Here is a 16,972-nt window from a genome sequence, read left to right as displayed (position 1 = left end):
CAGTCTGCAAACTGAAAGAGGTTCCTCACCAGAACCAACCATGCTGGCACTCTGATCTCAGACTTTGAGCCTGCAGAACTATGAGAAATAAATTTCTGTTGGTTTATAAGTCATGCAGTCTGTGGTACTTTGTTACAACCACCAAGACTAAGGCACAGTCCATCTTCATAACCTTATTACAACTATCTCTAGCTTTGAAATTTAAATATTCACAAACTTCCAAAAATACACAAAACATGAAATAATTTGTTTTATACTTTTTACTTTTGTCTGATATAAAATTTAAATTTTGGTTATGACATGACCTATCTAAACGGATGAATGAATGCATTAATCACTTTCAGGTTTGAAAATTCTGACTTCTTCCAGGCATGATAGCCCTATGCCATCATCAGTGGAAAAGCTACATTCCTGTTAGCTTTCATTTTGAACTAGATTTTGAAATTTAAAAGAAATAAGTGGGTTACTTTTCATATTTCTGATTCCTAAGGCTGGCTAAGATTTACTATTTCACAATTAAATATATAAATATACCTATTATAAAATTTTTAACTAAACTCTTAGAAACTATTTTACAGTAGAACATCAACATTTTCTTGATAGGTGAAAGCTTTTATATTACATTTTTATTTTGCAAGAAAATAAATTATACAACTTAAAAAATAAAATCCAAAAATTAAGCAGTTCATCAAAATATTTCAGCCTACTGCATACAGAAACTGCTACCATTTAAAATTGTACAGCATTATCATCTCAGTATGTAGTGGCACACATTCAAAACTGTATATACGAGGATAGATTACAACTTAGGAACTCAAATTTGTTCAACACTCCAGACAACATATATAGTGTAGATGACAGGAAAGCTCTCATTGTAATGTTTATTTCACAAACATGACATTGGAAGAGTTTATAAGATAGCATCCCAGTCATTTACATGAAAATAGAAAAAACAAGCTTGAGTTTAAGATAGCAAATCTTTCTGGAAAACTAGCAAAACTTTCACCCAAATTGAATTTTTAAAATTTACCCTTTGAGCAGGGCCAATGACATCCTACTGCAAATAATACAAAATACTTTTAAACTGCTCCGGTCATAGTTTGTATTAAATTTAATAAAAGGTAAAAATAAGAAAGCTAACATTTCATTTTTGGAAATTTTAACATTTATGCACAAAATAAGAGAAAGAGACTTAAAGTTTGCCAGAATGCAGGGACCCCTCCAATAAATGTAAAAATTGGAAGACTTCAGAATTTATTTCAAGATACTCATTAAATCATTAGAACAGTAATACTCTAAATATTTAACTCATTGTAAGCATTAAAATTGTTCTGTATTTTCACTTTGTAAGTTTTGTTTCATATCTACTTACTCTGGCAATGAGATGGCAATAAAGGTTAACATTTTCAAGATGGCTCCACCTTTATATTAGAAGATGAATGTTCAAATCTTAACCTCTGAAGTGTCCTATTGCCATACTGCTCATGAAAAAAATATATGCATATATATGTATATATTTTTCCCCTTAACTATGTCAGAGTTCATCCCTGCTCAGATAGCACTAATTTTAAGTGCACATTAGAGAAAAGGGACTTAGTAATAAAGGATACTAACTGTGATTCTGTATCTTTAGCAAATTGCTGGTAGTTTTTTATCCAGATCCTTTTTTTTTTAAATTAGCAAATCTGTTGTCAAAATATATCTAAAGAAAATTCAACAATGGTATAGGCACCTTGTCAACTAAATGGTTTTCATAAACACCAAAAAGTAGTCAGATAAACTTTTCTATACATAATGAACAAAATGATGAAAACTGTAAGTCTACAGTATTTGTTGCTGTTCTATTCCCCAAAATACAATTAGGACATAATTAGCAATTTAAAAATTTATAAAATTTAATAGAAAACTTTGCTATGGATTTAGAGTTACCCACTTTTGCATTAAATTTGCCTTTATAAATCAAAACATCATGGCTCTCATTTTTAAATGACTAAAAAGATTAGAAATTCCAAAAAAAGTTCTGAGAACTATTCTGGTTTAAAACAACAATAAATCTTAAACTTTAAGAAATGGCCTGTAATTTTTCCTTCCATTGCTTCCTCCTTTGGCGCTCCTGTATCGGACAAGCAAATATGCCAATACCAAACTATTTGTTAAACATAAGGGCCACAATTATTACCAAATTATCAGTTCTTAAAAATTTTGAATTTACCCATTGTTAACAGTCATCTAATTAGAGAAAACAGTGAGCGCTAATTTAGTTTAACCTTCACAATATGCTTGGTCTAATAACTGACATATGCTACCTTAGAGCTCAAATGTAAGATTTTAAATTAGAAACAAAATTCCAATTTCCTATGAGTTTCAGAATAGGCCTTTGACTACAGCCAGCAAAACCTTAAATGTTTTAAATTTGCTGTCCTTCCTTTCAACAGGCAGCTCACAAAGTCTCTTGGGATTGGGGACAGATTCCATGAAATGCTCTTAAAAGCACTCTGTAATAATACTGTACGCCTTTCAACACTCTGGCACTCCATTTCCTACTATCATCAAAATAATTTAAAATATTACTTAATATCAAATAAAATATAAAATAATTTGCAAGAAAATTTGAAATGTGCACCACAATGAATAAAATCCATGTTGAGCCATTCTTTCCCAATGGGGAGTAAGTTTTTCTCTTTTAAGTTGTTCATGTCCTCAAGTCCTAAAATCTCCATTACTCTGGGTATTCAGTTGCCAGCAACTAGTAAGTTGCTACTTTGGATTGACTAAAAGGAACAAGGTAAGTGTTGCCTTCTGAACATTTTTTAAATGTTTACTTTTAAAATATATAAATATATATGTACATATATTTGGCAAGTGTACTGCTCATATTAAGATTGCAACAATTTTGCTTATGCTTTTCAGGTCTATGTTGTGGTTTTTCTCTTCCTCCTAGGTGACTGATACTTAATTATTACTTTTTAGAACAGAATGTCTTCCTTTCCAGAAACCTGAGGTTATAAATCCCTAATCATGAGACTTTAAAATGTCAAAATATTTCTATGCTACAGATTAAGAGGTCAGTTACATAACTGTATTATATTAAAGCAGGAGATTTCTGTCTTGTTTTTAATAAATTTGAATATGGCATAATAAATATTAAGTATATAAATATTAAGTGTCTTAGTAAACATTTAATATGCTTGTTTTGCTGTTTTGACTCTGCAATCAACCTACCTATCTCCATACATTTTTTTAAACAATTAAAATAATAATTAATATGAGCTTCACTTTTTCAAAACAAGCTCTCTTAGCCATGTAAGATTTTAAAAACTCTTCATCATTTAACAATAAACAACTAAGACAGTAGTCTCCTGCTTAAAAGAAAGCCAACATTTTTTAGTTGGAAAAATTTAATACCATTTTTAAGTCACCACTAAAATCCAGTTGCTATACTGAAGCAGTGTTTGAACATATAATTTGATACTATTATAAACTTATCTTTTCACCTATATCTGCCCTGTCCCAATGTTGTGTAGACCAGCTCACTCTTTTGATCAAAAGAAACCAAGAGTGCTATTTCTAGTTTTAATTGCATTTTTTAAAACAAACGTTAACAGCATTTTTCAGCACACAAACATCTGAAGATCCTTCCTTGTGCAAGTACATTTTTGTAAGAGAGGAAAAAAAGAAAAAGAAAGAAAAAAAAAGCAACAAGAACCCCACTTTCACCCTTCCCAACTGTATTTCTTCCGGTGGGTATAAATCAGATTTTTAAAAGTTCATAATGGGCTCTTCATGAATGCAAGTTTCTCCACAAAACGGCATGCTGTTAAAACAGAGTGTGCAACATGAAGGGAATGCCACCATGCTAACTAATGTGATTGGCAAAATATAGTTGTTTTGTTAGGTAAGGCAGAGATTTTAATATTTATGTAATCAAAGTCCAAATAAACCTTCCTCTAGCACAAACTGCAAGAACTTTCTGCCCAAGCACTCCAAAATTTGGGTTCTTAATATTGTCCATGATATTCAAAATTATGCCATATATATGAAAGTGTTGATATCAGATTCATCTCTTCTGATGTATTTGTGCTCTATTAGCCATTCTATTTGCTCTTTTATCATTTTCTTTTGTGGCAAGAACATGTTTTTCAAAATTTCTACTAATTCAGTCTGCAGCTGAGCATTACTAATTTTCTTTCTCATCTTCATTATTTGTATGATAGCTTCCTAAAAGAAAAAATAAAAATGAAAAATTATTTTAAGTAAAACAAAACAAAAAATGACTTTTAATGTATTTTATCTTCTATCCAATACCTATCCAAATGATTAGCAATCACTAGATTAATCTTGAGACCAGTATCTTTTTTTCACTCTGAAAAATAAAATCTGCATACTATGGAGATTTTAAGAAATGAGGAAAAACAAAATTACCCATAACTTCCCTGCTGAAAAGAAAATCACACTTAAGGTTTTGGTGTATTTCCTTTCATTCCTTCGTATCCACACTATGTACATTTAAAAAGTTTATTTTACCTGTGAACACAATATGTATATAACCTGGTATTGTGTTAAGAATCAACTATCAACTAAGATACAACAAACCCCTTACACATACTTTTTCCCTTGTATTCACAGTTACTTCTTTGTATAGCAGTAGAGGCCAGTTGCTGTCTGTTTCAAAAATTAATAATTACTATTCTTTATAAATTTATCAGATTAATAAACTGTACTTGTTATAAGTATCTTCAGTTTGTACTGACTCAATTAAATGGATTTAACTTTCTGTAGGAGTAAGCACTTTTCATCTAAATCAATTTTATCAATAGCTTCCTTGATGATTTCTTTAATTACTATTATTCTTTTAATAAGGAAAATTAGAAAATTAATACATATTTTCTCTTTTGCCTTTTCCAGTACAACGTGTCTGCTTAGTCAACAAAAGGCATTCATCTGCCTTAGTGGAAGTTAGAATTCATTATAAAAGAAACGTGAAAACATAAAGGAATCAATATTTGCTTTTTAACATTGAAAATGGAGTTTGGCTACAAGGCAATAAGGCTTGGGAGTCAGGTACTACTCAGTATGAGAAAAGTATACCTTCAACTTCCCCTGTACAGATATGAGGATTCCTATACTGCCACTAGGAGGTCAGGTGAATTACTCCCAATGTCAGTATGTCCAGATCCAGGCTCTTGATCACAGGGGTTTATGTCAAGGGTCCAGAAAGAAAGAAGGAAGATGGAAAAAGTATGTCCCCCTACAGGCACTTGTACATTACAGAAACCAGTAAGTAGGAGAGAAACAACTGTAAATATTCCAATTTCTCCTATTCTAGCTTTGGTAGAGGTGAAGATGGCTGTGTTAGAGATGTTAAGAGAAAAACAGAGGAGTTCTGGCCCTGGCCCCATTTAATAGGTTGGAGGTCACTTGAAAAGTGGCATGATATGATGGAAGTAATTTGCCCTCCTGAACTTCTCTCAGTTCCCATATGATGCAGATAGAGTTTAGAGCCAATGGACCTGCCACAGGGCCTTCAGTGTCAGGAGAGGGCGATCCTGTAACAGCAGATGATAACAGTGTGCCATGTAGGCCAAGGGCCACAAAGAAGATGTAGCAGAGGCTCAGAGGGCTCAAGAGCTCAGTAAGAGCAGAGGACAGGCAGCCAGAACAGGAAAGAGGCCACGTGGTCCTTACCCACTGGAAAAAGAATAAACCATAGTTCATCTGCTACAGACATCAGCAATAGATAGCAATAGAAAGTCAAATTCCCATAGGTGACAGATAAAGCACTCTAGAGATGACAGATAAAGCACTCTAGAGCTGACAAGACCAAAAACCCAGAACACTGTTACAACTGTATAGATAGGACAATCCCTTCACTGTCACTATGAAGTCAAGTGAATTTCTCTCAACCTCAGTACATGCAGATGCCATCTGTGAAAACAGCAAAGAACAGGGATGGGTGGAGTAGAATCAGGGAGAAATAAGAAAGTCTGAGCATTACCTAAAAGGATAGCTTGGATTAGCGGATTGAGCATAATTATGAATCAGTTTTAGACAAAACAAAAAAACTTCATTTTCTTTGCACATCTTACAGTATGACTATACCTGCCCATTCTACTTCATATCTCAACTCTAATCCATCTGTATTTATCCTGCTGTAGCCATAAACTAAGACTATATCATGCTTTTTCCTCCCAGAAGTAAAATTTTCCAAAATCTCTTATTGAATAATACATTCTCTTTTCATGGGCCATGGAAATTATTTCCTTTATTGCAAAGTTCATCTACACTTACATAGGAGGTTTAATTCTGAGCTATTTTCTTCTATTAATCTGTATGTTATGCTATTTTATTTTTGTAGATATTTTAATAAGTTTTAATATTTGGCAAGGCAAGTTCCACCACCATTAACACCTTATTTTTTTTAAGGTTCTCAATCACTCTCATCTATTTGTTCTTTCTGATAAAACTGAGAATCAATTTTTAAAATTCCAAAAATATTCCTAGTTGAATTTTTATATGAAATTCAGTAGACTTGTTACTAGTATGGGAAGTTATTCAGCCTTATCATTAAAAAATATGGTATTTCGGACTTCCCTGGTGGCACAGTGGTTAAGAATCCATCTGCCAATGCAGGGGACATAGGTTCGATCCCTGGTCTGGGACGATCCCACATGCTACGGAGCAACTAAGCCTGTACACCACAACTACTGAGCCTGCGTTCTAGAGCCTGTGAGCCACAATTACTGAGCCCACGCGCCGCAACTACTGAAGCCCGTGCGCTCTAGGACCCACGTGCCGCAACTACTGAGCCCGTGTGCTGCAGCTACTGAAGCCCGTGCACCTAAAGCCTGTGCTCCACAACAAGAGAAGCCACCACAATGAGAAGCCCGCGCCCTGCAACAAAGAGTAGCCCCCGCTCATCGCAACTAGAGAAAGCCCGCACACAGCAACGAAGACCCAAAGCAGCCAAAAAAAAAAAACAACAAATGGTAATTCATGTTAAAAAGAAGCCAGATACAAAGAGTACACTGTCTGATTCCATGTATATGAAGACCGAGAACAGGCAAAACAAAGCAATGGTGATAGGAATCAGGTGGGTTGAAGGGGGAGATTGGCTGAATGGAGACATGGGGAAATTACTGGAGTGATAGAAATGTTCTGTATTTTAATTGAGGTGATGGTCACACAGGTATACACATTTAGCAAAACACACTGAAAACTATGAAATATGTATTCTATTTTATGTAAGTTATACCTCAATTAAAAAATTCAGTAAGAAAAAAAGGAACATGATCTTTCTACTTATTCAAATCTCCTTTTGAATCTCTCAGGCAAAGGCCCCTCTCTTCATACAGGTCCAACACACTGCTTTTTAAAGAAATGCCTGTGAATTCTATGGTTTCTTCTTTTATTTTCTTAAATTTATTTATTTATTTGTTTATTGCTAAATAGAAAAGCATTTGATTTTTATTTATCTTTTCTCTGTTCCTTTATCATATTATATGATCTACAAGTAGTGAAAAATTTTAATCTTTTCTTCTTTTTTGTTTCATGCTTGATTGCACTGGCCAATAGTTTCAAACAATATTAAATGAAAACAGTAAAAGTGGGACAACTTGGTTTTAATAAGACTATTTCTAAAGTTAAAACAGTCATACATTAGTTTGCAATAGGTATTCTTTATCATGTTCAGAAGGTATAATCCTAGTTTTAAAATATGTTTTTTAAAGTGTCCCTAATTTCCCATTACAATGGAATTAGAAGTGTTAAAATTAAATTTTAAATACTCAATCCTAGAATCGTACTTGTTGTTGATATACATTTATTCTCTTTGACATGCAGTCAGAGAAGTCTAACCTAAAACCAAGGTTTTGCCCAACCAACAGAACCTACCAGAGACCACCAGGTCATATAGACATCTCTTTGAGCAACTAAGAGAATGTTACTAATACAATTTTTAAATTTCAGTAAATTGAAAATTAGCTCTTCTGTACGAAAAGTCTGAGTACCTACATTCCTTTAATTTTAAAAAAAGATTTGAAGATTAAAAAAACAGCAACAAAGTTTTTCAAAATTTAGACATTCTGTCTTAATATTACAAACCTGGGTTCTCAGTATTCTTAGTTGAACTATTCCTTCATTCTCTTCTTCTCTCATCCTTTCTGTAGTGAGCTGCAAGCGTCCAATCAAGTTGATTTTACCCCTTTTCTGAACTTTTGCATTTTTTCTATAAAAAACATTAAATCAAATAGTTTACAGTGAAAGCCCTTTTAAACATCATATTATAGCAACAATGTCTAAGAGAAAATACTTAGAAATAGTCTAAAAATTAATATCCAACACTGTTTAAGGGAAAAGTAACAAATAACCAACATGGAGCTTTATTAAAATGAACCCTATGATTTCCCTCAAACATGATAAAAGCTCTGTTAATAAGTGTGACTATGCTCCCTGTAATAACAAAGTTAATATAATTTATATTGCCATGAAAGTGATTAGATAATTGAAGATATGTGGGTTGTAATTCAACATTATCTTCTAACTGGATCTAAAGGAAACAGTACTCTGTGTGGATAAAGCTGCTTTAGAGTGCAAAAGGATGTTTACTTTAAAGATGAAAAGCAATATAGTATGTCAGACACCAAAATGTATCCATGAAAAATATGTAAAGAAATAATAAACATCTCTAGTTCATTAATATGTTCAATAAACTAAATGGCATAAATCTAAAGTGATGACAGCATACAGATGTTTTAAATATCATGTAAGGAAAATTATTTTGCTAAAAATAAAACATTAAAATTCAAACAAGGTATTTTTATTTTAGATCAATCAACATAAAACCTTACATTAAACTGAACTCCTGGTTCACTGAGAAGAGGGTACCTTCTGTAAAGTCTTTGGGTGAGTTGACTTGAGGTTCATACAATAAAACTTGCCGTTTGAGCTTTGGAAAAGCTACTAAAGACTATGAAGAGTAAAGAGAAAACAATTAGCTTCTATAAACACTATGGAACACCAAGATCAATTCTACAACATGACCAATATAGGTGAGAAAAAATTATGAGCACAAATTCATAATTCAAAGTTTTATTTGGTACTTCCATGAATATACCAATGTAAATGCATAATGAGGAAAGAGAATGAGGAGAAAAGAGTTGGTTATGAGGAAGCAATAAATGCTCTCTTTACAATAAGACAACCAAAAAAACCACAACAACAACAAACTAGAGGGATTGGTCATATATGACCACAGCAAACATCACTGCCGGTTATAAATCAGCTGTTTCTCTCTAGGTAATAATTTATTTTGGAACTTTTAACAGGCATATGGAGTAGGAGGTAAAATGTAGTTTTGAACAGGAGGCTAATAAGTACATTTTACAGGGCCTCAAAAGGACCAAAGTCTTCTTATTCTTAGAATTTTGGTTATCATAAAAATCTTTGAACACATTTTCAATATGAAATCTTTGGTCATGCTCTTCACAGGCAACATTTAAATACCAACTCAATCTCTTTCTTTCTCTCTCTCTTGCCATTCTCTGTCTTAGTAACTTGCTTATTTTCAATTTTTTTTTCCGTAAATACCTCACTAGTGTATTTTTCTTGCTTAAAAGTCATTTGAGTATTATGAATTCATAAATTTATTATAACACAAGCCAACACATGTTTCCTGCTATGTGAGAGGATGCAATGTTAAAAACAAAAAACATAAAAACAAACCAACCCATAAAGTCCTTCTAAGCTCAGCATCAGGGAGTTCAGTTGCAAGTTTTAGATTTTCAAAGCTGATTTTCTCTCTGGGTCTTTGGTTCCATGCAAACAATACAGCCAGCTGAAATGTTGTTACCTCCAAATCATATTGACCTACTTCATTCTTAAACGTTATCTATAATAGATAAAATAGTTAAAAAAATAAGAATCTCTTCATGATGATTACCATCTATCTACTATAATATCTCTTATATGAGATTATATACAAAAGACTGCGAGTTGTCTTTCAATATCCATTCTTCCTTTCTTACATGGTAATAAAAATTTTAGCAGACTTTAATGACTGTCCAGAATAAAGGCTCACCTCCCAGCTTTCCTGAGCAAAAATGTGGCCATGTGACTAAGTTCTGGCCAATGAGATTTGAGTGGAATTAATGGGGGAAACTTCTAGAAGTTGCTGTTCAAGGAAGCTATACCCTCACATCTTTCCCTTCCTGTTGGGCTGGAAGACAGACATAGTGAGAGGATCATATTGGATTCTGCAGGCAAGGGATACCTTAAGGATGGTGCTGTAACCAGAAGTCTATGTCCCTAACAACTTCATGGAACAGATCTACTATACCTGCTCAAACTTTCACTTGTGAGAGAAGGAAAGATCTATCTTGTTTAAACAAATCTTATTTGGAGTCCTGCTACTTTCAGCCAAACCAATATCTGAACTAACACACCATCTACTTACAATTCCATTTGACATGAGATGATGCCAATGTAATTTTCTACCACTATGGTTTTTTTTGTAGAATTCTTCTACTTCGGGTATCAAATCCTCCAGTTCAGTAGGAAGTGAGACAAAGACTTTTTCAGAGCTTCTTGACCAGGCACCAGCATTCAGAATTTTTATATTAACTGAATCAGCTATAGGAAAGTATATCAGAAAATATAAAGCAAATAATCTTGACAATGGGTAAAATTCAAAATACATACACAGAGGATAAGCTTTGGTGAAAAATAAGACTCTAAAGATTTTGTTAAAAGTGTCTTTCTGTTTCAAAATAAGAATTAGTAAATCTAAATTCTGTTTTGTAGGATATTTTCAAGGAATGTGGACTTTGAAACATCTTTGTCTCTATTACTGCTTAGTTTTATTTTTAATTTACTAGAAAACAAAGATATTCTTTTGTAAAATGTTTAAAAAAATGTATGTAATTATAAAGTAATACCTGGTAAAGCCAATTTATTATTTTTGTGCATTTCCTTAAAAGCTTGGTTCAAATCTTCAGATACTTTAATGTCCTGAAACATTCTAGCAAGCTTGTTTACATAATCTGCTGGCATACCAACTTCCTATGAAAACCAAAGACAGAAGAAGTAATAAATAATATATAATCTGATATAGTATTAGGAAAAATTTTAATGGAAAACTAAGTTTTAGATGCTTTAATACAAAATTCTTCTTCTCTCTTATATTTATAGAATGTTTATATCTAATACCTATTAAATTTGATTCTTAGAACCTAAACAGAATATACAGGCAATCCTGGTTTTCTGTGCATGATTCCAATATCCATGAATTTCAGTTACCACAGTATAGTTAAAGAACACCAGTACCCCAACAACACTATTCAACTTTCAATTACCATTATATATTAAACGTGAGTTATGCATAAAGCACAAATTTGACTTCTAGCTCCTCAATCTACAAATCACTAACAAATAACAGAGCACATCATATCAGTGACCAATCACAATATTTCTTTCAAAATCTGTTAGTCATCTGTTTATTCAATTCACCCACAGACAGCAAAGCATGTAGCTTTGTTGCATCCATGTCTTCCACTGATAAATCCACATGACATTTTACAAAAACGGATAACTGAAAGAGGTAATTGGTCAAGAAAGATGATAAAAGTACACCAAAAAAAAAAAAAAGAAGAAAAGGAAAGGAAAGAAAAGGAAGGGAGGGAGGGAGGGAGGCAGGCAGACAGGCAGGCAGGCAGGCAGGAAGGAAGGAAGGGAATAATGTTGGAAATGAAAATAAAATAGAACACAAATGGAGTTTCTGAAGAAAGAGCTAACTGTGGTTGTAATGTTTGTTGATAACGCCAATGCTGAAGAGTCTAAATATGCAGGTACAAGGAACTTAATGAGGGCAAATTATCAACATAAATGAGGAAAGTGGTAGTGACAAAAAAATTAAGAAGAGGAAGTGATGCCAGCAAAAACTTCCACGACTTTGAAAGACCAAAAGACAAAAGTTTGGAAGCTGATCCAAACTTAGAGTATAACTCTTCAAAGTATACAAAAGGTGCTCACTAAGTAACTTGTAAGTTACATGACAAGAAGGCAAGTACTAGTCAAACTACTCTTCATTTTAGTAACAGCGTTACTGAGATATAAATCACGTACCTCAAAATTTGCCCTTTTAAAGTGTACAATTAATCAGGTTTCAGTATATTTACAGAGTTATGCAACCATCACCACTATCTAACTTTAGAACATTTTCATCATCCCCAAAAGAAACTCCATACTTACTAGCAGTCACTCCCCATGTTCCCCCACTCCTCCATTCCTGAAAACCATTAATTTATTTTTTGTCTCTACAGATTTGGCTACTGTGGACACTTTGTATTAGGGAATCATACAGTATGTGGTCTAACTGGCTTCTTTGCTTATTAGCATAATATTTTCAAAGTACATCTATATTGTTGCATATTATCAGCACTTCATTTATTTTTATTACCAAAAATATTCCATTATATGAATAAACGATATTTTATCTATTTATCAGCTGACTGACCTTCTGGGTTATTTTCACTATTCAGCTATTATGAATAATGCTGCTGTGAACATTCATGTACAATTTTTTGTGTGCTCATATGTTTTCACTTCTCTTGAGTGGAATTACCTAGGAGTAGAATTGCCGGGTCAACTCTATGTTTAACTTTTCGAGGAACCGTCAGTTTTCCAAAGTGGCTGCACCATTTTATATTCCTACCAGCAATGCATGAGGGTTCCAATTTCTCCTCTTCCTCACCAACATCTGTTATTGTCTGAATTTTCAGCTATCCCAGTGGTTTTAATTTGCATTTCCCTAATAACTAATGATGTTGAGCATCTTTGCATACACTTATTGGACATTTATATATCTTTTGTGAAGAAATGTCTATTCTAATTCTTTGCCCATTTTTAACTGAGTTGTCTTTACTGTTGAGTTGTAAGAGTTCTTTATATATTGTAGATACAATATCAGACATGTGAATTGCAATAGCAGTTTTTTCAAAGAAATACAACACTTTAAATCTGAAAGTTTATGTTTTAAATTACAGTGTACTAAATACATATTAATTTTACTAATTTTTTCTTTCTCCTATATACTTGTAACAGATAATAAGAGGTTTTTAATATTTTGACAAAAATTTCAAAGTCACAAAACAGTAATTTTCCCCAGTGACTGTTAATATTAAGATCACCTGCACAGTAATTTTTACTATCCCACACTACCAGGCAAAACAGCACTATCTGCAAATCTTTAATTTGAAATACACATATAAATGAAAAAAATATATATAAAATACATATAGGGCTTCCCTGGTGGCGCAGTGGTTGGGGGTCTGCCTGCCAGTGCAGGGGACACGGGTTCGAGCCCTGGTCTGGGAGGATCCCACATGCCGTGGAGCAACTGGGCCCGTGAGCCACAATTACTGAGCCTGCGCGTCTGGAGCCTGTGCTCCGTGGCGGGGGGGGGCCGCAATAGTGAGAGGCCCGCGCACCGTGATGAAGAGTGGCCCCCACTTGCCGCAACTGGAGAGGGCCCTCGCGCAGAAACGAGGACCCAACACAGCCATAAATAAATAAATTAAACCTTATTTTAAAAAAAACAAACATATAATTATACACATTATAATAGATGTTTTATCATATATTAATGTAATATTATATATAATACCATATGTATAAATGAAAGACATATTCATTTGTTATACTAATATAACTCAAATTCCATTAAAATGGACTGAAAGGAACAGACTTAAAATATTTTCACATGGGAATTTAGCCATAATTAGCATTGATTAAACTAAATAAGCCATCACCTTTTACCTATGGGTTCTTTTTCCTTAATCGATGTATTTATTTACCAACATCTCTATGGCTAAATATTTAGTACTAAAAACATCTTAAAAATGAAACGATTTGTCCGTTAGTTAAGGTCAGTTCAAATGAGAGTGGAGATACAAAAGAGTGAAACAACAGAAGCAAAGCAAGAGCAAAGGTGCTTCACCAGAAGTCTTCATTAAGAAAATATACTTTATTTTATATAATTGATGCTATATTCTTCTAAAATGTTCCATATTTCTTCAATATTAACAATATCACCAAAATGCATTACTTAAGCACACATATGAACCATGTGCTATTTTAAGAAAACCAAATATTTTTTAAAATTTTACTTACTCTTAGCCACTCTACCATATTCTCTTCAATTTCACTATCAGCAGAGATGTCTAATATAAGACGTCGTGTCAAATGAGCTTTGTGATATCTCATAAAAACGTCTTTGTTTTGTACATATTTAAGTACCAAGAGCTGTACAGAAAAAAAAGTTACTTTCAATTTACATACACTCTTAGCCATCCCTCTCATTTAGACCTTTCTACATCCCCAATTGTCAAAATTCAGAAATTTATATAAGCAAATACAGACAGAGGCTTACTAAATTGCCCATCTCTGAAAAATAACCAGTCCTGAAATACTACAATACTTTAATACTTTAGAAGTTAGCAAATTTGAGACTGTAACCAAATAACCTTTTAGTTCTTAAAAACATTAATTTTTGGGCTTCCCTGGTGGCACAGCGGTTGAGAATCTGCCTGCCAACGCAGGGGACGCGGGTTCGAGCCCTGGTCTGGGAAGATCCCACATGCCGCGGAGCAACTAAGCCCGTGAGCCACAATTACTGAGCCTGCGCGTCTGGAGCCTGTGCTCCGCAACAAGAGAGGCCGCGACAGTGAGAGGCCCGCGCACCGCGATGAAGAGTGGCCCCCGCTTGCCGCAACTGGAGAAAGCCCTCGCACAGAAACGAAGACCCAACACAGCCAGAAATAAATAAATAAATAGACATTTTTTTAAAAAAAAAAAAAAAAAAAAAAAAAAAAAAAAAAAAAAAAAAAAAAACATTAATTTTTGAGATTTTATATAAAATGTGATAAAACTTTACATGAAAATCAGTGGTTCCTCCCCATTTTTTTCTTCTACATTTCTTCTTCACTTTATTCTGACACTAATCTTCTCTCTAACCACCCCCCACCCCACCCCCCACCCCACCCTCCGCTTCGCTGGCTGCACCATGCAGCTTATGGGATCTTAGTTCCCCGACCAGGGATTGAACCTGGGCCCAGCAGTGAAAGCAGTCTTAACCACTGGACTGCCATGGAATTCCCCCCTCTAACCCTCTTTGTCTATACTTTCTCTGTATCTTTACTTACTAATTTTTTCCTCTTTGATGTGATGTCTTTGGCTTATATCATATAATAACAAGCAGAGACAAATAAATATGAAAGCAACTAACTTTTTATCTACACTCATTTATCCCTGGCTATCTATTTTGGGCTCTCACAAAAAGAAAAAAGTGAAAAACTCCTGGTCTCTCTAATATCATTCCAAATACCACCAGCTAGCTCCATTTTCCCTTTTTTTGTCCTTTAATACGAGCTAGAATTTAATTGACTTTTAAAAATAATCAAGAAAGGGGAAGAATTAAATACTATTTCCCTTCTGGCAGCTACAGAATAAAAATTTTCAGTAAGAAAAATAACTGCTCTAGAGAGATCTTGCACTGGTAAAATTTCATAATATTAGCTGCTTAGACATATACGTTAAAAAAAAAAAAAACTGAGGCTATCACAGAAAGTCTTATAAGCAAAACACAAATTCAAAGATAATATAAAAATTTCAAGTTAAAAAAAATTTATGTACCACTTCTTTAAGCTTTGCTTCAATCTCTTCAGAGGTTAGTTTTTTGCTTAATGGCGTTTTTCTTAGCAACATGTCACAGTAATTGGCAAGCAGCTCAGGGCATTTTGATTCAGGCTGAGTTTTTAATCCCACCCTAAAAAACAAATTAAAAGCAGTTGATGAAAATGACTGAATCTGCAAGTATTTTTTCTAAAGCCAATTTTTCACAGATTTCTTATGTTGTATAGATCCAATGGGACTAGGGTAAGCAAGTCTACATCTAGGGTGCATAGTTTAAGGAGGCACTCACTCTTAGGTTCCCATAAGTGCACTTGGAGAACACTGAGAGTGAGACCTCCTTGTATTTTGTAACCTACGTGCCACCTTGCCTCACTCTAGTGGCAGCTTTGCCAATGATCTTTAAAAGATTTTATTAAGATGCTTCTAAAATAGTTTTGAAAAACTGTATATCCTTGCATATTTATAAGTTAACATTTAAAACTTTTTTTTTAAAGCGCTCAGTGTTCGATTTATTTGCAAGATGCTACACAAGTAGCATTCTCCCCTGTTTTTGACGATCTGATTCAGAACATCAATCAATATATGTTAAAACTGTTACTTCACTCTTTGAGACATATCCAATGTAACCTAAATTTCACAGTGACATGATATATATCATCCTCCATTAAAAAAAACTGTAAACAAACTTTCCTTAAACAATGAACTTACATCTCTATTTCACTTTCCTAACAAAACTTTAAAACGAGTGTATTGTATTTTATGTTTGAAAGTCTTTCATTTATTCTTTATCCTACTTTTCTAAACTATGTATGTAAATAAATTTAAATTCAACATTTTAAAACTTCATATGTATAGATAAAATTCAACTGTTATCAGAAATGAGTTGTCCAAATTATTATAAGTACATGACTTAACAAAACAACATAATTATATTGTGTGTGTATATAAAACATATGCATATGCAAAATTTTGTCTATGAGGTGGATGAAACTTTTTTTCCCCTCCCAATTATGAATGCAGGATATCATCAATTTTACTTCTACTTTTTGTATTTATAAATTTATGTCTTTTCCCTAAAAAAATCTTATTCCCATTAAGTTAACAGACAGGACTAGAAGAAGCTTTTCTTATAATGTTACTCAATTCACTAAGCACCTCCTGAGTTATTTGCTAAAAAACACATACTGATCTAACAAAAAAGTTATTTTTTAATAATGGATCAAATTAGCTATCAATTGTGTTGAAAGCAAATAATTAGAAACCATTTTGCAAAAGGATATAATATCTT

The 16,972-nt window shown here is 33.3% G+C and overlaps 1 protein-coding gene across 1 annotated transcript in view; it reads right to left on the bottom strand.

Moving 5' to 3' along the window:
- Positions 1–635: 635 nt before the first annotated feature.
- Positions 636–16,972, bottom strand: part of CUL5 (cullin 5) — a 101,245-nt gene continuing 84,908 nt past the window's right edge. Inside the window, exons 12-19 of the mRNA XM_059930381.1 lie at positions 15,685–15,817; positions 14,164–14,295; positions 10,932–11,055; positions 10,451–10,626; positions 9,725–9,886; positions 8,847–8,965; positions 8,101–8,224; positions 636–4,218 (exon numbers count right to left, since the gene is read on the bottom strand). Coding sequence (XP_059786364.1) covers positions 4,024–4,218; positions 8,101–8,224; positions 8,847–8,965; positions 9,725–9,886; positions 10,451–10,626; positions 10,932–11,055; positions 14,164–14,295; positions 15,685–15,817 — 1,165 coding nt within the window. The 3' untranslated portion in view covers positions 636–4,023. The remainder of the gene's footprint in view (positions 4,219–8,100; positions 8,225–8,846; positions 8,966–9,724; positions 9,887–10,450; positions 10,627–10,931; positions 11,056–14,163; positions 14,296–15,684; positions 15,818–16,972) is intronic.

The sequence above is a fragment of the Balaenoptera ricei genome, chromosome 8 (genome assembly GCF_028023285.1).
Source record: "Balaenoptera ricei isolate mBalRic1 chromosome 8, mBalRic1.hap2, whole genome shotgun sequence".
Lineage (NCBI taxonomy): Eukaryota > Metazoa > Chordata > Mammalia > Artiodactyla > Balaenopteridae > Balaenoptera > Balaenoptera ricei.
This window is presented reverse-complemented; position numbering and strand designations above follow the sequence as displayed.